This window comes from Nicotiana tomentosiformis, chromosome 4 (genome assembly GCF_000390325.3).
Source record: "Nicotiana tomentosiformis chromosome 4, ASM39032v3, whole genome shotgun sequence".
In the NCBI taxonomy this organism is placed as follows: Eukaryota; Viridiplantae; Streptophyta; class Magnoliopsida; order Solanales; family Solanaceae; genus Nicotiana; species Nicotiana tomentosiformis.
This window is the reverse complement of record NC_090815.1, coordinates 67,457,495-67,484,066: the sequence shown is the minus strand read 5'-3', so window position 1 is coordinate 67,484,066 and position 26,572 is coordinate 67,457,495. Positions and strand designations below refer to the sequence as shown.

General features: G+C 38.9%; 1 protein-coding gene across 1 annotated transcript; it reads right to left on the bottom strand.

Annotated features, from left to right (window-relative positions):
- Window positions 1–23,206: 23,206 nt before the first annotated feature.
- Window positions 23,207–25,002, bottom strand: LOC138909857 (uncharacterized). The gene is made up of 4 exons (XM_070201073.1): window positions 24,471–25,002; window positions 23,913–24,300; window positions 23,719–23,835; window positions 23,207–23,606 (listed from the first exon to the last, which is right to left on the bottom strand). The coding sequence occupies exons 1-4, from the start codon at window positions 25,000–25,002 to the stop codon at window positions 23,207–23,209; spliced, it is 1,437 nt and encodes a 478-aa protein (XP_070057174.1).
- Between the last annotated feature and the right edge of the window lie 1,570 nt (window positions 25,003–26,572).

Genomic DNA, 26,572 nt, shown 5'->3' with positions numbered 1-26,572 from the left:
TCACAGATGGTGAGGAAACGAGCTGTAATTACTAATGACGCTGTCCACAGAGCTGGTGTTCCTAGTGGCTGGGGCATAGGCATAAGCTGGGGAGGAGCACGTGCCGCAGCTAGAGCACCTGTTAGAGCAGTAGTTGAGGAGCCGCCAGTAGATCCGGTTATGGGACAGGTACCGGTGGCACCTGTTGCTACCCAAGGACTTCAGGAGACTTTAGCACAGTTCCTAAGCATGCTTGGTACATTGGCTCAGGTAGGGTTGATTTCGGTTGCACCAACTACATCACAGACCGGGGGAGAAACTCAGACACCCATCGCCCGTAATCTAGAGCAGCGAGTCCATGTTGGTCAGGTTCCAGGCATCATGCCGACACAGCCTGTTGTCCCAGTTTAGCCCGTGGTTAGGGCAGCAGCATCCGAGGAGAAACAACTTAGACTTGCAAGGTTCAAGAAGTATTACCCTCATACCTTCAGTGGTTTGGCTTCAGAGGATGCACATGGCTTCATAGAGGACTGCCACTGTATTATCCGCACTATGGGTATTGTGGAGACGAGTGGGGTTGCTTTTACTACGTTCCAATTTAAGGGAGAGACATATCAGTGGTGGCGAGCATACGGGTTGGGTTGCCCAGCCGATGCAGCTTCACTTTCATGGACTCAATTTTTAAAGATGTTCTTGAGAGTGTTTGTTCCCCAGAGTCTTCGAAATGCATGGCATGCGTAGTTTGAGTAGTTGCGTCAGGGAACTATGTAAGTGTCAGAGTATGCCGTTAGGTTCAGTGATTTGTCCAGACATGCAGCTGCTTTGGTTTCTATAATTAGAGAGCGAGTCCGCAGGTTCATTGAGGGGTTCAGTCATGATATCCGGTTCAGCATGGCTCGAGAGTTGGAGTCTGATTTTCTATTTCTGGAAGTGGTAGAGATCTACCGGTCCCTATTAGAGGCATGCAGGACTAGGAGAGAGGGGGCATACGGGGTCAGGAGAGAGAGGACATGCAGGCTAAGAGGCCTTGCCAGCTGGGAAGATCTACTGGTCCCTATTTTGGAGGCAGGGTATGGCATGGTAGAGGTTTTATGGGTCAGCCAGTTCAGTTTGCACTTCAGGCTTCCCATGGTATTTCATGTATCCATGGGTCTTAGGGTACCCGCACCGGACAGCTTCCACAGCCACGCCAGCGGAGAGGTTGCTTTGAGTGTGGAGATACCAGCCATATGGTGAGAGATTGTCCTAGACTCAGGACAGAGGTGTCACAGCGGGGCATTCAGGCTATGAGTTCTGCTCCAGTTGCTGATATCCCTGCACCGCCAGCTTGGGTGCAGTTCAGGCAAGTAGAGGGCGCCCAAGAGGGGGAAGCCCGACCCATTGATATGATTCCTATGCTAGGGCCAAGGCCACTGCACCAGATGATGTCGTTATAGGTATGGGTTCGATTTGTTATAAAAGAGCATCATTTTATTTTTATTTGGTTCTTTTTATCGGGGTGAGTTCTCCTATCTTTATTCCCATATGGGTGAGCCTTATGATTTTGTACTCTACTAATGTGCTTACCCCTGTTGGGAGGTTCTATAGTGGTAGCCTGTGTCTATTGTTTTGTTTCATTTATTATTTAGAGTTACGATTTGTGGTTGGTTACTATTTGTGTTTTATATGCTCTACAAGTGTTGGGGTCCGGTATATGTTGTGATATTTTCTAGAGAAATTAAAGTAGTGTAAGGTTTCGGTGGGTATGATGTGTATGCTACTTGTTATTCAGAGTTAAGTATGGGATCCTCGCATTTTCGTGTGAGTTGATATGTTTGAACTGGGCCGCGGGCCGCGATGGAGTTATAGTAGGATGAGATCCTTGTGATTTGTTCATATACTTTGATTCTCCCTTGTGAAATTAATTTGTAGTACGGCACATGTTATGAAAGTCATTTTATTGTGTTGATATGTTTTGGCACACATGGTGTTGCTGAGAGGATTGTCGGGGTGTTCGCACGTGAGTTATCCCTGCTGTTGTTACTATTGATATTTGCACATGCGGTGTGACAAAGAGGGCTATATATGTGGGTTTGGGCATGTGGCGAGACAAGGTGGGAATATTATTGTGCGTGTGCGGCGAGACAAGGCAGGCATTTACTTTATTATTGCGCACATGGCGAGAAAAGTTGGGCAATGTCGAGGATTGATTTGTGATGACGTGTGATGGCTTGGGGGCATTGTTATTGTTGATATTTGTGTAGTGGTGTGCCTACCTTGTGTTAGTTATACCATGTAGATTTTGGGGTGATCGTTTCTTATGTGTCATTCATTGTCTCTGCTCTTACTTATTGACTTGAATTGTGGTAGAACAGTTGCACAAACATACACGTAAACAAATCGCCCATATTGGTTTAAGAAGATGAATCATGTTATCATTGACCATTTACACGTACTCCCCTATACTTGCCTTCTATGTGAGATTTATCCTATTGGCACGTTAGTTGTCCGTGCAGTCATGAGTCATTGTTATTGTTGGCACGTGAAAGGTCCATGCGGATATTAAATATTGTCACTCTATTGGCATGTGAGTCGTTCATGTGGTTATGAATTGTAATGTGGGCACAAGATGCCAAGTGATTAGGGTTCATGAATTGGGACCCGTGATTTGTGATGATGAGGTTTGGTACCTCGTGGAAATTCTTGAATAAATCTAGTGTAAAAGCGGTGGTTCATAATGAGTTGTTACTTGTTTTCCTTTATTTGGATTCACCGGACATAGACTGTGTTCAGCTTACTCTACATAATTCTTACCTATTTGCTTCTTGTTTCTAATTGTTGTTGCTAATGTTTCATTGCAAGTATTGTTTTGTCTTCCTTACCGTGCTTAGCTTTATATTAACATTGTTTCCCCGTTAGTTCACCTTCATACTTGTTTAGGTTGTCTAGTCCAGTAGGTGTTTTGACTGTCCCTCATCACTACTCCACCGAGGTTAGTCTTGATACTTACTGGGTACCGCTGTGGTGTACTCATGCTATGCTTTCTGCACATTTTTATGCAGATCCAGGTATTTCAGAGTTGGTCGATCAATAGCTAGTTGTTTCGATTTTGTTGTGGACACTCAAGGTAAACCTGTAGTCACATTCACAGGCCTCGGAGTCACCTTCTGATATTGTACATGTACTGTTTATTTCTCTTCCGAAATAGTTGTATTTAGTAATTTGTCTAGCAAACTCAATAGAGCTTGTGACTTGTACTACTGGTTTTGGGATTTTTAGCTTGTATGAAAATTTCCATTTCGAAATTCATAGTTGTTTGTTATATTTTGTCATTATTTTTGTAAGTGTTAGGCTTACCTAGTCCTAAAGACTAAGCGTCGTCATGACATCCTACGGAGGGAAATTGGGGTCGTGACAGCGTTATTTGTTATAGGTCCGAGTGAGAGCGAAGATACCCATAGATTGAACAAGGAGAAGATGAATGTTACATCGGGACTCGAGCACGCCCGAACCCAGAAAGAATCAAGCTTGAGTGAGATGAAGAATCAGGGGTGAAGGAAAGGCATTTAAAGAAGATAAATAGGGAGCCGAAATATATGCCATCAGCCAGATACTGCAGCACGGATCACGCTCGGTATTGACTGCGGATCATATTTTCTTGGGAGAAAAGGAAGGGAAAGATTTTTACCTTATTTAGATTTGTATTAGGGTTAAAACTCCTCTCCTATATAAGGAGGAGGACCCCTTTATTTTTTGCCACTGTTTTGTATGCATAACAAGGCAATAAAATTTACTTTGGCTCTCACGATTGTTTTAAGTGTTCTTTAGTTGTTCATTCATCTAATTGGATCCGAGATCTATTTAGAGGGCTCAATCAAGACTGACCGTTGTTACTAAGCTAAATACAAGGCTTGATTGCTACGTCACTTTGGTTTGATCATTTTATTTCATTTCAATTGAATTACTTGCTATTCCTTGACCACTTGTGTTAAGGCAGAATAGCCTGAGAGACCTCTATACTTGTTCGTGTTTGTCATCCCGGTCCTTGTATTCAACGAAGTTTCATCCAGACACTTGAACTCAGTCAAAACATGTATTTTAAACCCCTCCGGCATTACGTGTTGGTCACTCCCCTGCGTGGAGAAAATTTCATGTCCACATCAGAGAAATTAATGCCACATCTATATTTATTTAAATATTACTTTTTAAAAAATATTCTAAATCTATCCCCATCTTGCTATGCTGTCGGCGACCCTTATCACCCGAAACAACCAGAACATTTCAGGGTCGCCTCCACCGTTTTGCTCTCTTTCCTTCTTCCTAAGCACAATCTTAACCCAACTCATATATAAAACTCTTCAATTTTCACACAAAAAATCTGTATCTTGTTTCATCTCCTTACTCTCACTATTTTAGGTAAAATTCATATCACCATAGTAATGTTTAAATTTACACGCTTTAACGAAGTAACTCTCAAGATTAGAGACACAAAAAGGGACAACAACCAACGAGCAAACTCCTTTGGAAAACCCATGTATACTATGGACTAATGGTGACGGTCGTTAAAAAAACCACCAGAAAAATTACTTCACATTTTCATGGCTTCTTGATATCTTTAGAAAATCTAACCCATTTAGAGATCTGTTTATTTAGCTGCCCTAAAAGAAAATTATTCTCCTTCTTATACTATACTTTCAATTTTACTATTGATTATTCACAAAGGGGGGGGGGGGGGGATTACAATAGGAAGGAGGGGGAGAAGAAGATGGGAAAACAGAGGACAAAGAAGGGGCTGCGAAGGGGATTGGAATGTGCTTGAGTTGGGAAATTACTTTACTCTTTTTATTATTTTGCTCTTTCTCTTTTTATGGTTTTTTTTATGATTTTTAATATTTTTAAATCAAAATTAATACATCCACTCTCCTTTTAGATCATGTAACCACTCATTTTTCTGACTCAGCAAAATAAATGACACATAAGATCAGTCAATGGTCAGAGGGGTTTAAGACACATGTTTTAACTGAGTTCAGGTGTCTAGATGAACCTACGTTTAGCATAGGAACCGGGATGACAAACAAGATCAAGTACAAGAGTCTGTCAGGCTATTCTGCCTAAATTAAACTATATATCCTTTAGACCCCATTCAAATGATATTGTTATCCATTTTTGGAGTAAACAGTTTGGCGCCCACTGTGGGGCTAAGGATAATAGAGGTAGTTTAATACAAATCTTCATAACACACACTATTTTACACTTGTTCTTTGAAGTTGGATTTAAGGACTATTCAATATGTCAGATTCTCAATCTGCTCACTTGAGTGTTGTCACCAAATCAGTCCACCATGATGAAAATAACAACGGGGTGCCAAGAAATAACGTATCCCCTGTAGACCCTAACGGTGTTCCAATCGTTGATTCGGTCGATGCCAATTCATAGATTTCTGTCAACACTAACCTACCAACTGATCCTAATAACAACATTCATGGGGCACCTCGGCCATCGGTTCGCGAGGCACCCTAGGGAAGGGGGGGTAAAGTTTGCTTATGCTTGGTTTTTGAGATGTTGCAAGCCCAACAAGTTGCCATAGCGCAACTGCAGAATCAAAATCATGCACACAACATGGCTCAACCCAAACGGGTTAGAGAGGATACCCGGAGGGAAGAACGGGATGTCATAGAGCCCAAATGGCTCCGAATCCAAGGAAACTTCCGAGGCGATGAAAATACTCCAGGCACTAACAAAACGGGTAGAATCCGATGAAAAGAAGATAAAGGCTAACTATACGAAAGTGGAAACTTACAATTTGAGGGTCGATCATATTTTGGGGTCACCTCCGATAGTGAAGGGACCAGATTCCATAAAGTTCATTCAGAAACCCTTCCCCCCCGAGCGCGGCACCAAAGCTGATTTTGAAAAGGTTCTGAATGCCCGATTTTCCCAAATACAATGGGACCGCAGACGCAAACGAGTATGTGGCCTCCTACACATGCATCATAAAGGGCAATGACCTCGAGGGTGATGAGCTTTAACAAAGGCATCTGCAAGCATAGCAAATGAAGAAATAGAGTTTTGAGGTAAATTGTGATATCATATCATCACTCCCTTAGACGAGGAAATTAGACTTGTTCAAAGTAAAATAGAGGGATAACAAGATGCTCAGAGAATTCGTGTCGAGAATCCAAATGGAACGAATGGACCTGCCTCTGGTTGCAGACGATTGGGCCGTTCAGGAATTTACTCAGGGGATCAACCCCCGAAGTTCAGTTGCATCTCAATAACTAAAGCAAAATTTGGTAGAATATCCATCAGTTACCTGGGCCGATGTCCACAATAGGTATCAGTAAAATATCAAAGTCGAGGATGACTAATTAGGGACCCCCTTGGGGTCGGTTTATCCTCGTAAAGTGAATGACAAGTCTAAAAGAGTAGTGGATCAGGAGTTGAGGTCACCCAGAGACCGATACCAGCCTTACAACTCCGATAGAAGGAGAAATGGACCCAAGCAATATTCGGCCAGGAATGACAGAAGAAATGATCTGGGTCCAAGCAATCGAGGGTTCATGAATATAAACGGGTTCGACAGATCACCCACAGTCAGAGATGACCCAAGGCTATCGGAATATAACTTCAACATAGATACATCGGGCATAGTGTCTACCATTGGTCACATCAAGGAGACAAAATGGTCGAGGCTGCTCCAGTCCGATCTGGCACAGAGGGATCACAATTTAATATGAAAATATCACGGTACTCATGGGCATAGAACCGCGGATTGTTGACAGTTAAGGGAAGAAATGGCTCATTTGTTCAATAACAGACATCTTCGAGAATTCCTAAGTGAGCGGGCCAAAAACAATTTCAAGAAAAATGACGCCAACATACATGTTGAACAGGAAGAACCTCAACATGTGATTAATATGATTATCGAAGGAGCAGACATTCCCCAAGGACCGATGATAAAACGCACCAAAGTCTCTATCACAAGAGAAAAATGAACTCGAGATTATGATCCGGAAGGGTCCAAATTGCTTAGTGACAAGGATGTTGAGGGCATCATCCAACCTCATAATGATGCACTGGTAATAACTGTACTTAACAGTAAATATTGAGTTAAGCGCGTGTTAATTGATCCGGGTAGGTCGGTCAACATTATCCGATGAAGAGTCGTGGAACAACAGGGGCTGTTGGACCAGATCGTACTAGCAGTTCGAGTGTTGAACAATTTCAATATGGCATGCGACACAATGAAGGGTGAAATCACCCTACTGGTCAACACAGATGGAACCAGTCAACAAGCAAATTTCTATGTGATCGAGGGGGACATGGGGTACAACACCAAGTTCGGAGACCTTGGGTTCATAGCATGAGGGCGATACCATCGACCTTGCACCAACTATTGAAATTTACATCTCCAAGTGGGATCAAAATGGTTTACGGGGAACAACCGGCCACAAAGGAGATGTTCGAGGTTGAGGAAGTGGTCCCAATACCTACAATCATGACATCAAAGGACAATGGACCGATCGAAGAGAAATGCGCCAAATAGGAATCACATATCTCGACCCCGACCAAGCCGAAAAAACCAGAGCAACGTCCAACAGACGATGAAGATGACTTCGGGGTCTCGAGATCCTTCATGGAACCTGATGACGCCGACGCCACCAAGCCAACAATCAAGGAACTAGAAAAAGAATATTATTTGAGCATCTACTGGATAGAAAGGTATACCTGGGCACGGAGCTAACCCCAATCTCAGAAAAAACTCATAAATTTTCTTAAAGCTAATGTCGATTGTTTTGTATGGTCCCACTTAGATATGACAAATATCCCACCAGAGATAACTACTCAAAAATTTAGTTTGGATCTGAGATTCCATCTGGTTAAATAGAGGAGGAGGCCACAGTCCGAGGTCAAAAACACATTCATCAAGGAAGAGGTATCTAAACATTTCAAAATAGGTTTCATTGGGGAAGTCAAATAACCGGATTGTCTAGATAATGTAGTCATCGTACCTAAAAAGGAAAATAAACTTAGAATGTGTGTAGACTATAAGGATTTGAATAAGGCATGACCGAATGACTCAATTCCTTTGCCTACATAAACCAAATGATCGATGCAATGACAGGGCACGAGTCGCTGAGCTATCTCGATGCCTATTCCGGGTAAAACCAAATACGGATGGACCCGGAGAACCAAGAGAAACTTCTTTTATAACTAGGTTCGGTACTTATTGTTGCACCCTATTTTGCACGAGAGAAAACAAGATTCAACTAGTGGTTTCCCTGTTGATGATGAGAGTCGCCATCTAATATTTAAAGACATACTAGGGTACCTATTTAATTATTAAGATCATCATCCTATTAGTCTTCTAACCAATAAAATTTGGGTAAGGGTTCTTGTTCTTCTAAGGTGAAGGTGTTAGGCACCCTCTAGAATCTACCTAAGGTAGCTCCATAGGACTTATACTAGGTTCGGGAATTAAATGTCTATATTCTACTTGGTTAGTGCTTAAAAGTGTATAGCTTACTATATGGCATGTTTAAAACTTATCATTGTGAAAGGAAGATAGTATATGTGCTTTGAAAAAAAGAGTATAGTTTTTGCTTATAAATGTCCTTAAAAAAATGTCTACATAATTGAAAGAGTTTTGGAAGTGTATTTATAATGTCTATGTTTGTAAACTTGTAAACACGACTAGGTTTTAAAATACTTTATCTTTGAAATAAAATGGCTATTTGTGTGACTTTAGTAAAGCAAGGATATTTGAAGAAATAGGCTTTAGATATACCTTAAGATCAATTTTAAATCATGTACGAAAGTTTAGAAGAAAATCGTTTGAGACTGCAACTGTGTTCGTTTTGGTTTGTAGATAAAACTTGACCTTGAAATCTTTTGCTCGATTTTGGCTTTTAGAGAAAATGATTGTTAACTTTTGAATCTGTTTTTTTGAACTTCAAATAATTCAATAAAATGGTTAGTGTAAGTGAAAATTAAAATTATATAGAAGAAATAATTAAGTATGTTGAAGTTACTCAGCTAATGTAATAGACAACAATTCCTTTAATTTTACCTATGGTTTTTAGCTTGCGTAGGTTTCTAAAGTGATTCAAAGATAGTAAGAAAAAAACTATTCACTCAATATTGTTAGTGTTATATACAAATAGAGGCAACAACGAATTATGTAAATCAATAGAGGAAAAGGGAATTGGTCTCATGATTTGGGCCTGAACAATGTTAGGCACAACAGACAACGAACAACAGCAATAGCTTCAGTGACTTCCGACTCAACGCTGGAACTTGGGCTTGAGTTCTTCAAAACTTAGTAGGCCCAGTTCAATCACATGGGCAAAACATAGAAAGGAAAACTTTAGTGATAAGGCCCAATGTAGCACTTAAATACAAATAAGACCAACGTAAGGCCCAAAAATAAATAAATGTAACTGACCCGACCGGTCGTTTTGAGCATTTGGCATTCCGTTCAACTATTTGAAGTCTTGAGTTGCTTCTTATGATGCATTATAACTTGTGTGAGTCATCGGTTTTGATTTTCATGTTATTCAGAATTGATTAGGAACAAGAATTTTCAACTAGGAAACTTTAAGTTGGAAGAGTTGACCAACTTTGCCTTTTGTGTATTGGACCCCGAATCGGATTTTTGATGGTTTAGTTAGGTCTGGATGGTGATTTTGGACTTGGGCGTATGCCCAAATTTGCATTTGGATATTTCTAAAAGGTTTCGGCACTATTTCACGAAGTTCGCAAATTTAAGGTTGGGAATGTTCATAAGTTTGATCGGGAGTGGACTTTGATGATATTAGGTTCGGATTGTGGTTCCAAGAATTGAAATAGCTTTGTTATGTCGTTTGGGACTTGTATGCAAAATTTGGAGTCATTCCGGGTTAATTTGATATGGTTCGTCACGAGTTTTGGAAGTTAAAAAAATTTAAAAGTCCATTAAGTTTGATTTGAGGTGTGATTCGTGGTTTTGATGTTGTTATGCGTGTTTTGAGGCCTCGATTATGTCCGTGCTATTTTTTGGGACTTGTTGGTATATTCGGACGGTGTCCCAGAGGGGCTCCGCGTGTTTCAGACCATTTTTCCTTCATGTGTGGTTGCTGGTAGTTGTTGGTACTGATGTTGCGCACCTGTTGTTGGTTTTACATAGGTGCGGTAGTCGCAAAAGCAAGTTCATTGGTGCACCTCCGAAAAAGGCTAGGTTGGGGATACCATCGCAGATTCGGAGTGTGAAGCGCATCTGCGTGCGTGCAGAAGCGGGATCATTTGCGCATGAGCGGAAAAGGCTTTGTGTTTTTTGCAGAAGCGAGGCACCTGCGTTGTCGCAGAAGCAGAAATTTGTCCACAGGTGCGAGAGGTCGTACATTTTTGGATTTTTGCAAAAATAGAGGAAGTGACGCAATAGCGACGCCGCAGAAGCGGCTAGTATTTTGCAGATGGGAAATGACTGCGCAGAAGCATATAATATCGAGGTTTTGTTCATTTGGTCAGATTTTGAGTTAGGGAGCTCAGATTTGGGCGATTTTGGAGGCGATTTTCACCACATGGATTGGGGTAGGTGTTCTATACTCGATTTTGATTTTATTTCAAGAACCCATCTTTGTTTTTGGCATTTGATTGGCTATCACGACCCAACCCGATGGGCCGCGATGGGCACCCGGTACCTTACTCAATCGAGTACCAACATAACGTATCTTTTCATATCATACTTTCATAGATAACTGAGCCGGAAAGGCTGCCGTGAGATAGGTAGAATAAAATATGTAATACCAACTTATACATAAGACATGTGGGCCTCTAAGAGCAAAATAACCACTCGTACACTGAACATAGGCCGACAAGGCCATACAATCTTTTACGTACATGACATCTGTCTACAAGCCTCTAAGAATACATAATTGTCATAAAGGTCGGGACAGAGCCCCGCCATACCAAAAAATACACATCTAAATCATACTGACTAAACAAGTAACTCCGGAGCAAATGGAGTGCACCAACATCTTCCAATGAGCTGATCGCCTACTTGGAGTTTTCTCGACCTGTCTATCGAGACCTGCGGGCATGAAAAGCAGTGTCCCCAGGCAAAAGGGACGTCAGTTCAAATAATGTACCGAGTATGTAAGGAATAAAAATCAGTAAATAATAGCTCTGTGAATCACTTCATTTTTATAACGTCATGCATATGCATTTAAATGTCATACCATGCATAGGTATATGTGTTCATAATATCATCAAGCCTCTTAGGGCATCCCATCATATCATTTCGGCCACTGTGGGCAAATCATCAACGTATACCAGCTGATTAGGTGGTGGTGCGTATATAACGCTGTAACCTATTCCCATATCCCATATATATATATATATATATATATATATACGTGTATATAACATCATCTAGTCATGGGTCAATGTACATGTATAAATGCATTAAATGCATAAGAAATACGTTAATAAAATTTCTCGGAATGTCATAAAAATAATATGCATGTCGGATAAACTTTATCAAATACATAATTTTCTGCGACCCATGAACATAAGATATAATAATAATTCACATAGGGAATCAAGAATATAGACACCCCTAATATTTCTATGAATAGTCATTTATGAAAATTGTGTATTTGCGGGTTTGTTCGTGTCGTATAGATCATGCCAAAAAGAAAGGAGGGCTTAGACTTAACATACCTGTATTAGGAAAAACTCTGTATGATATTCTTGGGAAAGGTTGCACTGTACTCCCTTAGAATCACAAAACCTCATGTTGCTTAAGACACAATCTCGTCTGAATTGTTGGATAACTCACGTTACTATTACATCAGTTCTTATATGAACTTGCTGAAGCATCCTTCATCACCTTGTATAGATACAAAGTGAGTTTAGAAAGTTTTTTTAAGCCTTTAGGTGTGGGCCCCACATGGAATGATGATTTGGCCACTAAATTCTCGTAAAAAGTGCCACCTTGCTATATAATATAAGAGTCATAATTTGGGTCTTGATCCTTGTTCCAATTGCTGTCACATTGGCTTAATTACTCTTATCCAAATATTATAATTAATTAACCACTAACTCTTGATTAACTTAATAATCTCCCACTATCAAAAACTAACCAATTGCCCACATAATTAAGAATTATCTCAAATTACTTATAGTACTACTCACTTTTAACATACTTTATACACCATACTATCATAGTCATGTGGTACCTTGTATGGAAGTAGTTCATAAATACCGGGTATTTTAGCTCGGGCCGTATTTTATCCCAACATGTCCAACTTTGCCGAAAATTCATTTTCTTTGATTTGCTTACTTCTCACCTTAACGAATTTACTCATCACTTGTTTGAAATATAATAATGCTTAGAATCTCAAAATAATCTCATTTTCGAACTTACGTCGATTAACTTACGATGAAATTTTTAACGTACAAAAAATGCGGGATGTAACATCTCATTTCCCAGATTTCATCAATTTATTTATGGCGTACTTTCACGTACGAAAATGTTGACTGATGCACATATCATTTTCATGACTTTTGTCTTCCGAATACTTCAGTACTGTACTTGCCATCTAGGCAACTGTTCCGTGAATAATTCCAAATCCCTTTAGGCCTCTTTCTCACACCACGGTCTATGGTCGGAATTCTTCCAATCTCGTAACTCTTGCTACCTTCTGCCATGCAGCCTGTAGGACTTTTTCCTTGCATGTTCTCCTATGCTGCTCTTCCCTTCAGCATTTAGCCAATCTTTAGGCCTCACTTTGGGAACATATACAGAACTTGATAAGATGTCCCTCTGGGTATCTATAGGTGTATTGAAGTTCTTCGGTCGGTACTTTGTCGAACTTACGAATATTGCCATATCTCATTTCGTACTTTGTAACTTCTATCCATCCATTGTTGATTTACCTCAATGTTGATCTACAATCTACCACTGATATCTTGAAACTTCTTACGTAAAACATTACCACTAGGGCTTACGTTGCATCAAGGAATATTCGAAGTGATTTTCCTTATCCATTTAGTGGCGATATTGTACTTCAATAACCGTACTTTATAGCATCTCAATGTGACTCACTTACGTGGGTATTTTAATCCTGTACAATTCATGAAATCCTCTTCAAATCATCACTCAATCGAAGGTCCAAACGTCATCCTTCATTTATCACAAGTATACCCTCATTTTACGACCAGGGCAACATTCCATCTCTTTTAAATGCTATTAGTCTTAAACTCTTTTGAGTTCATTCAGGCTATACTGAGCTTTTTATAACATAGAGAAACCATTATCTCTCTTGTTTTCATGGGCTTAATCCTGAGGACTTATACATTTCTTGTCACCTCTTCACTCGCCCTTTCTTATCCTTACTCCTGTCATAAGACCTTGTAGCTTTACTATACTTTAGCTTGCGACCTATACATATCTATTTATACTACTCACAACCTTACTTTAACTTGCTTGCACCATAGATTTCCTTATGTTATTCTGAAACATCAAGCGAGATATTACATCGTCTCTAACTCTTCTTTACTCACTTGGCTAGATCTTTCGGTACCTAGAAACCATAGGCTGGAAGATATTCTACTGATGATGCCGCTATCATTCCTGGATACTAAATCCCCGTGCTTCTAGCCTTCTATCCAAAGTATGGACTATTCACAACTTTCTGTATTTGAGAATCTTGTACGGTGTTCACTTTTACCTTACTTACCTTAAAGTCTCGCCTCACATCTTCTATCTCGTTCATGACCTCCTTTTCACATAGGTATAATTCACATCCACAACTTGAAGCTCTATTATAATACTTGCACCTCTGGTGCATATACATTTCGGTGGGAGCTTCATACTGACTTCTTATGAGGCCGGTACTTCTTCTAACTGGCTTTATCATAGAGCAGTTATAGAATACGGTTGTTGTACTTTCTCTCTTGTACCTCTGATATTAAGAGTGATCCTGCAATGTTCTCAATCACTATGTCCATAATTTTCTGGGTTCAATAACCAAACTCCTGATTTACTTAGTTGATGCAACTCTTTAGTTTCCTCTTTCCTCTGATCAACCTTTATGTAGGCTTAAGCTATCTTCCGATCTGCGGCTTATGGTGTTAGTTATTACTTTAGCCTTTCATGGATGCTATGGAAAACCATGATACAATGTTCTAATGATTTAATCCTTTGTCTATGACCTGGACCCAATTCCTTTTTTTAACTTATACATGAGTCTTCTACGGCTGATCATTAATCAAATAATTCCTATCGTTCCATCTCAACTTTCTTAAAGCGTACGCTATTACTTTTCCTGGTCTTTCTTCCCCCTTGTTGCGTGCTTACTTATCTTATCTTAGTTCGCACGCATGCCAAAATTTTCGTGCAACTCATATGATCTCGAATATTACTCTTGATTCTCCTTCCTTAGCCACGGTAGGTGCCACTTTACCATGGAGTGCATACAATGTTATAGTGAGACTGTTTTTACATGACCATTTTTTCATTGTGCTTAGGTTAAAGCCTTCTTCCTTATTCCCTCAACTAGTCTTTCATTGTAGTACTTAAGGAGACTTTCTGGCCCTTGTAAAGCTGCGAGCTTATTACATCGTATTCTTAACGGAATTATTTTTGATGTTCTTCCTTGCCTATTATTATCCGCAGTTACTTATTTCCACCCCCTTGTGCTTGTACCGTTGCTCCTGAACTGATGTTTTGACTGTCTTCCTAGTGATACTATCTTTTATTTTCATAACATTCATAAGGTACCTTTAAATACCCCGACTCCAATCTGAATATTTCTCAAGTATTACAATGTCATATCTGCGAGACTGAATTCCCCATGTTGGGGTTCACCATGTTTATCTTGCACGATCTGTTGATTTGTCTGTATCCTCTTGTCTAACCATAACTAGGCTCTTCCTGAATCAACTACTAACTACTTATTGGCTCATTCTCATATCAATATTCTGCCCAATCTTTCATGGGCCATCTCCTTTATCTTAACTTATGCCCCGCAATGGCTCCTTATCTATCAATAACATCTTATGCAGTTACCCTTACCTCCTCTCTTTGACGTCGTGTTTGCAAAATATTCTGGAATCGTAGCATATTTGTAGGATTTGAATAAGTGCAATCTTATCTCTTTCTCATTCTCATCACATTCTTCCTATATTAATCCATAGTTACTAGAACCACTTAATTCTGACTTAATGCCACATCACTCCATATTCTCCCTTTTAGGGGAGCACTACGAATTAGAGCCACAATGATCTACGTATAGCTTTTTTTTACCTCTTCATCTTTGGTGTCTTTTCAAATCATCGATGACCCTTACTCGCCTTGCGGTAATCCTTCTGTATCAAGGATAATAAAATTCCTTATTCGCGAGGGTGACACTTAGTATAACTGGCACATACAGTCCCTTAAGCTTAATTTTACTCACATAGCTTGCTTTAGGGAAGTGTCTTCTATAATGACAATTCTCTGAATTTCTCATGAATCTTCTTCTGTTGTCCATTCTATTATGGCCGGAACGAAATCTGAAATTCTCATGATGCTGACTATTATCCAATCACTTATTCCCTAATTCATGTTTAGTTTATCTTGTTCACCATCCCATACTGATTTCTATTGTTCTAGGGTCTAACCTTTCCTTCCGGTAGTCGCGTTGGAGGCTCGAACTTATTTCTTGAAATGAGGATATGACTTTATGGCCTATACTCTTTTGTTATCTCAAGGCCTGTCACCTCTCGTCTTTCCTTCAATTGACTATAGACTCTGTAATACTGTCACTTTTTGATCTACCGTTGTCATCCTTGTATCATATCTTACTCATAATACTTCATTAACTCTTTTCTTATTTCCCGCTAACATTTATGTCTATCACTTTATTCTGAAAACTTGAACAAGATATTCTTTTGCTTTTAGCTCCCCTTTGCTCCATCCAGTGGCTCTTTGGGTTGCTTAATGTTCTCGCTCCACTAGGTACTCGAGCCACACTAAGGTAATATTTATCCCTTCCAGACCTTCCATGCCTATCTTCTGATTTTTTTTCATGCTAATATTCACATCTAATTGTAACATTCTAGAGTGAACCATCTGGGTGCCTCACAAGGAGATTTATTAGCACCTTTGTAATATCCTTCGGAAATGTCAAATAACACAAACAATCCATTTACCATTTTGGATTACTCTAATCCCAGCCAGATCCTGATATCCCGTCCTTCTCTTAAACCATATCTGTTAGCTTCTACAGGGCATAACTAAGATGGGTGTGGCTAATTGTACATACCTCTGCTACTGTTGAAGGTAAATCAAAATGCTTATATCTCCCTTTCTGAATGGTAAATAATGGTAATCTTTACTAGTTGGGTACCTCGTACCTTTCTTCATCTTGCTTCTTTTACTTGTTGAAACTTGTATCAATCTTCTGAATCTCTCATTGCCTTTCACCATAAGGGGTGGATAGATATTCCTACCATAAGGCTCCTTATCAAAAGGCTTACACATATTAGTACACATATGATCTGTTGAATACCTCATATTTATCCATCATAAGTATGATGCAAAATCGAGTTTCTCTGACTCAACTCTTCCACAACCGCATTCAATCCCTTACCAATCGTCTTTCTAGATGTAGGCATCGCCGTATTATGAATAAGATAGAGTTTAGGAAATTGAGTTCCTACAACTGAGCTCTACCACACGATCTAGAGTAAGAAAAAAGTGTGACAGTCCTAAATGCCCTGTAGCCTCCTACTTATAAGTGTAGTGCACGACATACCCATAAACAAGACTCTACTAGACACGGCTTGTAGACTCCCTAGTATAGAACTGCTCTGATACCACTTTTGTAACGACCCAACCCGATGGGCCGCGATGGGCACCCGGTACCTTACTCAACTGAGTACCAACATAACGTATCTTTTCGTATCATACTATCATAGATAAATGAGCCGGAGAGGCTCAAGTGAGATAGGTAGAATACAACAAGTAATACCAATTTATACATAAGACATATGGGCCTCTAAGACCAAAATAACCACTCGTACACTGAATATAGGCCGACAAGGCCATACAATCTTTTACGTACATGACATCTGTCTACAAGCCTCTAAGAATGCATAATTATCATAAAGGTCGGGACAGAGCCCCGCCATATCAAACAATACACAACTAAATCATACTGACCAAACAAGTAACTCCGGAGCAAATGGAGTGCACTAACATCTTCCGCTGAGCTAATCGCCTACTTGGAGTTTTCTTGACCTCTCTATCGAGACCTGCGGGCATGAAACGCAGCGTTCCCAGGCAAAAGGGATGTCAGTACAAATAATGTACCGAGTATGTAAGGAATGAAAATCAATAAATAATAGAAATGAGAGAAACATGAAGTAAAAGACTCGACATGCACGTTTGCATAGCTCTGTGAATCACTTCATTTTTATAACGTCATGCATATGCGTATAAATGTCATACCATGCATAGGTATATGTGTTCATAAAATCATCAAGCCTCTGAGGGCATCCCATCATATCATTTCGGCCACTGTGGGCAAATCATCAACGTATACCAGCTGATCAGGTGGTGGTGCGTATATAACGCCGTAACCTTTTCCCATATCCCATATACATATATATATATATATATACGTGTATATAAATATCCCATATACATATATATATATATATATACGTGTATATAACGTCATCTGGTCATGGGTCAAGGTACATGTATAAATGCATGAAATGCATAAGAAATACGTTAATAAAATTTTTCGGAATGTCATAAAACTAATATGCATGTCGGATAAACTTTATCAAATACGTTATTTTCTGCGACCCATGAACATAAGATATAATAATAATTCACATAGGGAATCAAGAATATAGACACCCCTAATATTTCTATGAATAGTCATTTAAGAAAATTATGTATTTGCTCGTTTCGTTCGTGTCGTATAGATCATGCCAAAAAGAAAGGAGGGCTTAGCCTTAACATACTTGGAGTAGGGAAACATCCGTATGATATTCTTGGGAAAGGTTGCACTGTACTCCCTTAGAATCGCAAAACCTCACGTTGCTTAAAACAAAATCTCGTATGAATTGTTGGACAACTCACGTTACTATTACATAAGTTCTTATATGAACTTGCTGAAGCATCCTTCATCACCTTGTAGAGATACAAAAGTGAGTTTAGAAAGGTTTTTTAAGCCTTTAGGTGTGGGCCCCACATGGCAAGATGATTTGGCCACTAAATTCTCTTAAAAAGTGCCACCTTGATATGTAATATAAGAGTCATAATTTGGGTCTTGATCCTTGTTCCAATTGCTGCCCCATTGGCTTAATTAATCTTATCCAAATATTATAATTAATTAACAACTAATCTCTTGATTAACTTAATAATCTCCCACTGTCCAATAACTAACCAATTACCCGCATAATTAAGAATTATCTCAAATTACATATAGTACTACTCACTTAACATACGTTATACACCTTACTATCATAGTCATGTGGTTCCTTGTATGGCACTAGTCCATAAATACCGGGTATTTTAGCTCGGGCCGTATTTTATCCCAACACGTCAAACTTTGATGAAAATTCATTTTCTTTGATTTTCTTACCTTCTCACCTTCACGAATTTACTCATCACTTGTTTAAAATATAATAATGCTTATAATCTCAAAATAATCTCATTCCTGAACTTACATCGATTAACTTACGACGAAATTTTTAACGTACAAAAAATGCGGGATATAACATCTCATTTTCGAGCTTTCATCAATTTATTTATAGCGTACCTTCATGTACGAAAATATGGGGTGTAACATTTGTGATATTGAAAGAGAAATTGGGGGTTTTTGTCTAAATTGTTTTTAAAGTAAATGTCTGAGTTTTGAACATCAATACGGAGTTGGATTTGAGTGAAACTAGTATAGTTGGATTCAAAATTGAATGAGTTGTCAGGTTTTTTGAGTTTTTTTGGGTTCTGAGGTGCGGGCTCGGGTTTGAATTTTTGGTTTACTTTGGGATTTTGATTAATGATTCAATATCTTCGATTGAGTTTGTTTCTTTTGGCATTATTTGATGTTCTTGAGTTGCTTTTGGCTAGTTTCGAGCCATTCGGAGATTGGTACGCGCGGGATGGCATTTCTAGAGTATTGTTTGGCTTGCTCGGTATTGGATTTGACTTGTTCGAGGTAAGTAATACTTCTAAACTTGGTGCTGAGGGTAAGAATCCCTAAATATATGTGTTATGTGTTGGTGTTGAGGTGACGCACTAGGTGACGGGCGTGTGGGCATGCACCGTGTGAATTATGACTCAGTTGATTCCGTGGTACTGTGTAGTTACCTAATCTTGTTTCTATCCATGAAATTTCTACGTGCTAGAGTAATTGAGCTTTGATCCATGTTAGAAACCATGTTTAGGCTATATGCATATTTGTTGGAACCCACTGAGGTCATTTCTGTTGTTGAGTCATTCGCTTAAATTGCAATTTCATACTCAGTCATATTCATTCATTTGCATATCATATCTCAGTCTCTGTTATCATTTATTGTTACATCATGTAATATTTTTGGGCTGATTAGCATGAGATTTGTGAGCCCGAGAGACTGGAGAGAATGATGACTGTGTTGAGGTCGAGGGCTTGATTGTTAGTGATATTTATGGGATCGGGCTGCACGCCGCATCAGACTTTATTGATTCATGATGGGATCGGACTGCACACCGCAGCAGGCCATGTTGGCTTATATTAGCGCTTGGGCTGGATCCGCTTCTCCGGAGTCTGACATAACAGCACTGAGCGCAGGCACCGAGTGCCGAGTGATGTAGTGTATCGAGCGATTGAGAGTACCGAGTGATAGAGTGTGAGACAGTGAGATTGAATACTCTGAGAGTGTGAGTACATAAGTTTATCACTGTGGTGCATTACATTTATCGTGCATATTGGGCATGTATACATATAGATTCATTTCCTCATGCTATATAATATGGTGACATTTGACGAGCTAAAAACACAATACAAAATTATGCTCGCTAGTAGAATATAGTATAGAAAATATCGTATCCACAGGGATTGGATTTAAATAGTGTTTTTGTAGCTTCGAGTTTTAATTGCTATTCGAGATGATCAACATTTTAGAGTTGTGTAGTTTAAAACTAAAATTTACTAAAAGTCTAATCTATTGGCTAATGACAATCGCAACAAGAGTAAGCAAGAATATATCAAAGGGAGACAATAGGTGTTGATTGGATAGGTGTAAGATACTTGTTTGGGAATTAACTATAGTTACTTCACTTCTATGGTTCAAGTGAGTCTCTCGAATTCACTCTATTATGTTCAAACAATCAGTAGAAACTCCTCTCTCGATTAAGTCTCAACCTTACGATATGAACTAAGTTAAGCTTGGTGAAGATATGCAAGAATTCGTAGTGGATTAGTCTTTAGGAGAACATCTTTTGAGTATCCTGCTAACTAGGTCTAAATATTTCAACTAGCCTGTTTTGATTAATAACAAGAATCAATGACTTCAACCAATACGATAATGCAAAACATCACAAATTATGCCTCTTTCGATTACATAAATAAGTGAATATATATGCAATAATAAAAACACCCAAAACGCTTCAATACATAAAACTAGAGTTAATATCCACAAACAATTCTCAAAACACCAAATCCATCAATCCCTAAGGAAGAATTACTCCATGGATATGGAGAAATTCATCACAGGTAAATTAAAGTCAAAGGAAAACATAAAACATCCAAACCCTTGTCTTGAGTGAGGATGAATGGTGAAAACCTTGTGCTCTTGCTTCTCCATCTTCTCCTTAGCTTCCTTAGGTCTAAATTATGTCAAAAGTCCTCAAAATACCGTTTTTCCATGAGGGGTAAGTCTCAACCTTACTATATGAACTATGTCAAAAGTCCTCTCTCGATTAAGTCTCAACCTTACTATATGAACTAAGTTAAGCTTGGTAAAGATATGCAAGAATTCGTATTGGATTGATCCTTAGGAGAACCTCTTCTGATTATCCTCCTAACTAGGTCTAAATATTCCCACTAGCCTCTTTCGATTACTAACAAGAATCAATGAATTCAACCAATAAGATAATGCAAAACATCACAAATTATGCCTCTTTCGATTACATAAACAAGTGAATATATATGCAATAATAAAAATAACAAAATGCTTCAATGCATAAAACTAGAGTTAATATCCACAAACAATTCTCAAAACACCAAATCCATCAATCCCTAAGGAAGAATTACTCCATGGATATGGAGAAATTCATCACAATTAAGTTTAAGTCAAAGGAAAACATAAAACATCCAAACCCTTGGCTTGAGTAAGGATAAATGGTGAAATCCTTGTGCTCTTGCTTCTCCCTCTTCTCCTTAGCTTCCTTAGGTCTAAATTATGTCAAAAGTCCTTAAAATACCGTTTTCCTTGTATATATACCAAGTGGGGTCGGCCCCAAACAAATGCACCTTCTCCTACGCAAAATAGGACACTTTTCCGGAGTTGGACGTGCGCGGCCGCGCACCTGGAAGTGTGCTCGCGCACTTGGCCGCGCACTTTTCACCCTGTTCTGCCTCATATGAGCACCCAATGCGTGCCCAGTGCGCGGATGCAAACATGGGTGGCGTTCTGTTTGAAATTTGGGAAAACGTAAAGCATGAAGTTGTAGAAATTTTAAATAGCTTTCCAACGATATATTATGGAGCCCAAACAGAGTTCCGAGCGAAAAGGTATGTGTAGTTTACTATACACTGCACAATATTCATGAATCAAGTGCCCCCACATAAAAAAAAGAGTATAGTTCCACACACCATACAAAATTAGAACAATCAGGAACTAAAGATAGAACAAATTCACTCACTCTCAGAAACAACATTCATATGCCACAGAAGATGAACCATAAGCTTGCCTGTGGTGTATTACTCTACTACTTCAAGCTCATTAAGTCAAGAATCAAGTAGGACTTTAATTGGTTGTAATGTAGGCTACGGGACGGGTAGGATACATTTAGATATAAGAGTGACTACACCTCCCTAGGTACTTTAATACATACAATTATTCAACACCCCACACTTATGTCAAACCCATACTCCACCTTCACATCAATATGCATTAACTCCTTTCTTCTTTAAGCACAATTACATCAAGAGTTATCACTTATCAAAGATCATTTTTCACAATCATACAACTACATAAATTTTTATTTTTCTTTTTCAATTCAAATGGCTCTTACTTTTTAAAAACAATGCACCTCCTCTTTATTTCTATTAGTTCCACTCAAAAGCCAAACCAACCACCCCAAACTTTAACTTTTTCAAAGTTCATACAATTTCTAGTGCTCAAGAGAGGTAAATGGTTCAAATAAATGGTCAATTCAAACAAATGGGTAAGGATTGTAATGTGATTGCCAAAGAAACATGATTACAGGCTCAACGGGGATACGATACATAACAAGTTGGTGGGTAAACTATATAGCTGGCTCAATAAAGAAATGCCTATATCACTTCCAAGACTGAACAAAACTACTATTTCGCTTTGCAAACACACGAGGCAAGTTCTAGACATCAAATGCAATGAACACAATACACCAATCCTCACACACACATGACACATAACTCACTCAATATTGGATAATCAAGAAACGCTAGTCAAAGCAGTTAAGCAAAGTTAAGAACATACAATTTAAGGCACTCATACAACCAAATCACTCACTATTCTCAAGGCATGATCAAGTCAAGAGATATTGCTTCCATTTCATATCATAGCACAAGGTTTTCCTACTTCTAAAAACAAAAATCTAACTACACCCGGTTCAAACAAAACCCTTGGAAAAGAACCATGGCACAAAGAAAAATCAAGGGGGAATTAATACACTAACTACAAAAGAAAATCTTTTTGTCTTTTTCTTTCGACTTAATTCCCTGAAGAAACCCGTTGAATGATATCCATCGTCGAGAAAAATAAAAAATTTTAAATTTTGTTTTCAATTTTTTCTATCTTTAACTACTAAAATTAACAAAAACTAAAATACATATACATAAAACATACAAATATCCCCCTACCAAACACTTTAATTTGTGGCATGTCCCCATGACACACAATTAAAAAGTATAAGGTAAAGGAAACTTCCCTGAATTTTCAGTCGGGGTCTGAGTCGAAGTCGGGCTCCATTCTTCTCGCCCGAACTAGTGCACACATCCACGCAGACAACTTCTTCTTAGCCTTATTGGGGTACACCCCTGCACTTGTCTTTCTCAATCACTGGGACCTTATCTTTCAAACTCTTTAGCTTCCACTCAACACTTGCAGCTGGCTTCTCCTGTTTCACTCCAGTTGCTACATTCATCTCAATAGTCACCATCTCCTCACCCACTCTAAGCATGAGTTTTTTATCATGTATATCTAGTATAGCTCTACACATTGCTGGAAATGGTCTTCCTAGGATGAGGGGGACCTCCTTGTTCTCCTCCATATTCACTACTATGAAATCTACAGGAAATACGAACCTATCCACCCGTACCAAAACATCTTCTACTATCCCCTCGGGTGTTATAGTCGTTTGGTCTGCCATCTGCAATGCTATTGGCACCGACCTTATCTCTCCAATCTCCTTCTCCAGTTTCCTGTAAATAGACAATGGCATTAGATTAATTGAGGCACCAGAGCCACATAAAGATTTATCAAAGTTAAGAATGCCTAAAGAGCAAGGTATCGTAAAACTCCCTGGATCTCTACACTTTTGTGATAGTTTGTTTTGCAATATAGCACTGCAATGCTCTGTAAGTTTGACCACTAAGGTTTGTTATATCTTTCTCTTCTTTGTAAGGATCTTCTTCAAGAACTTTGCTTAAGCTGGCATTTGTGAGAGAACTTCCGTGAATGGAAAATTTACATTAACCCATCTCAGCATATCTAGAAATCTCTCAAACTGCTTATCCAGCTTTCCTCTATAGAGCTTTTGGGGAAAAGGTAAAGCATGCATGTGCTTTCTTTCTTCATTGGATTCCTCCCTTCTTGAAGTTTCCTTCTTTTTCTTTTTCTCAGCTCCATTCTTGCCTTTCTTCTTCTCAATCTGTTTATCATCATCTTCAATTTTCAGCTCCTTCCTACTTTCTTTTTCAGGCGTAGCTTTATTTTTAACTAGAGTGGGATCTTTCAGCACTTGTCCGCTTCTCAAGGTCACATCATTTATCGTTTGTTTTGGATTCTTTTCAGTATCACCAGGAAGAGTACCTGGTATTATCTCAGATAATATAGTTGCAATTTGTCCCACTTGCCTCTCCAAGTTACGCAAACCTATCCCAAGTTCTTTGATAGCTGACCATGAGCATCTAACCTCTCATCTGTCTTGACAATGAAGGATTTCATCAGATCTTCTAACCCAGACTGAATTGGCTGTTGAGGCTGAAACTGCGGCCTCTGTTGATTCACAAAATCAGGAGCTCCTTAAAATCTGGAGTTGCTTTGTTGCCATGCAGTTGCTGTACCTCCGGGTGAACTCCATGAAAAACCGGGGTGCTTCTGACCCATTGCATTGAAGTTGTAATTACCAACAACATTAACTTCCTCGATCGAGGCTTGACACTTATGAGTAGGGTGTCCTATTCTATATATGTCACATGCTGTAGGAGGCTCACTATGTATTGAAGCTAAAGTTAGCTTCCTCATTTCATTTGCCATGGAATCAAGCTGTACCTGCACAGATATGTTAGCGTCAACTTGGTGAACACCAGTCGGTCTTCTTCTTTCAGCAACTTTAGAGGGCCACTGATTTGCATCCTCAGACAACTCATCTAGAAAAGTAACTATCTCCTCTGGAGTCTTTTTCATCAACGGACCTCCAGCTGCGTTGCTCAGTGTTCTATGTGAAGTTGGTGTCAATCCATCCCAAAAATCCTGGAGTTCTATTCCACTATGCTGACACTTACACACTATTTCTTTGAACCTCTCCAAAGCTTCAAACACCGTTTCAGTCTCATTCTGACAGAAGTTGTGGATTTCCCTTCTAAACAGTCCCATGTTCTAATAGATCCATTAGGCAAGCTTCGAAGACAGTGCTTTGCATCATCTTTGAGAGTGAAGGGGAATGCCCTTAAGTAGACTGCATCTTGTGACACACCATTATATTGGAAGGTGTTCATAATCTACTCGAAGTCTAATCAGATGATTGTTCGGATCTTCGTTCATCTTTCCTCTAAAGACGCAACTGTTTTGGAGGGTTTGAAGTAACCACTGCTTTAACTCAAAATTATTAGCTGCAACGGGAGGTGGTCTCATACTCGATAAGCCTTGGTTGTAGACCGGTCTAGCATAATCACCAAGTGGTCTTTCGGCACCGGGAGCTATATTTCTGAATTGGTTTGCACCCACAAGTCGATTATATTCAATTCTTGGAGACCTCTCCTCCTCATAGACAAGTTGTTCATTTTGAATAACTGTCTCCTCCGCATCTGGCGCAGCTTTTTCTCTTTGCTGGGCTGCCTCTCTTGCAACCAAATCAAAATTATCCTCATCTCCCTCCATAACTTCTTTGGTTGAGGATTGCCCAACCTTCTCTGTATTCACAGGGAGATTTCTTTCTTTCCTCAGCTGTTGTAGCTGCTTTTACATTTTCGGCTCGTATGGTAGAAATTCCTTCCCAGAAGATCGGGTCATGCACCAATCTAACCTATAGCCTGCGTATAGTCAAGGAATACAAAATGTAAAAAGAGAAAAACAAAATAAAAAGAAAAATTCTTGAATTAGCACTACAAACTATTTCTAACACTATTGATTGCCAATCTGCGGCAACGGCGCCAAAATTTAACTAGCTAAAAACACAACACAAAATTATGCTACTAGTCAAATATAGTATAGAAATTATTGTATCCATAGGGATTGGATTTAAATAGTATTTTCGTAGCTTCTAGTTTTAATTGCTATCCAAGATGATCAACAATTTAGAGTTGTGTGATTTAAAACTAAAATTTACTAAAAATCTAAACTATTGGCTAATGACAATCACAACAAGAGTAAGCAAGAATATATCAAAGGGAGAAAATATTGGTTTATTGGATAGGTGTAAGATACTTGTTTGAGAACTAACTCTAATTACTTCACTTCTATGGTTCAAATGAGTCTCTCGAATTCACTCTATTATGTTCAAACATTCTGTAGAAAGTCCTCTCTCGATTAAGTCTCAACCTTACTATATGAACTAAGTTAAGCTTGGTAAAGATATGCAAGAACTCGTATTGGATTGATCCTTAGGAGAACCTCTTTTGATTATCCTCCTAACTAGGTCTAAACATTTCAACTAGCCTATTTCGATTACTAACAAGAATCAATGAATTCAACCAATAAGATAATGCAAAACATCACAAATTATGCCTCTTTCGATTACATAAACAAGTGAATATATATGCAATAATAAAAACAACAAAATGCTTCAATGCATAAAACTAGAGTTAATATCCACAAACAATTCTCAAAACACCAAATCCATCAATCCCTAAGGAAGAATTACTCCATGGATATGGAGAAATTCATCACAATTAAGTTTAAGTCAAAGGAAAACATAAAACATCCAAGCCCTTGGCTTGAGTAAGGA

Excerpts from the sequence above, each read along its gene's own strand:
- LOC138909857 (XM_070201073.1), bottom strand. The coding sequence starts at position 25,002 with ATGGGACTGTTTAGAAGGGAAATCCACAACTTCTGTCAGAATGAGACT. Across the intron at positions 24,301-24,470 it reads TTCATGGAGTTCACCCGGAG|CTATCAAAGAACTTGGGATA; the intron begins GTACAGCAACTG and ends GCTCATGGTCAG. Across the intron at positions 23,836-23,912 it reads AGAGGAAAGCTGGATAAGCA|CTTAAGCAAAGTTCTTGAAG; the intron begins GTTTGAGAGATT and ends CACAAATGCCAG.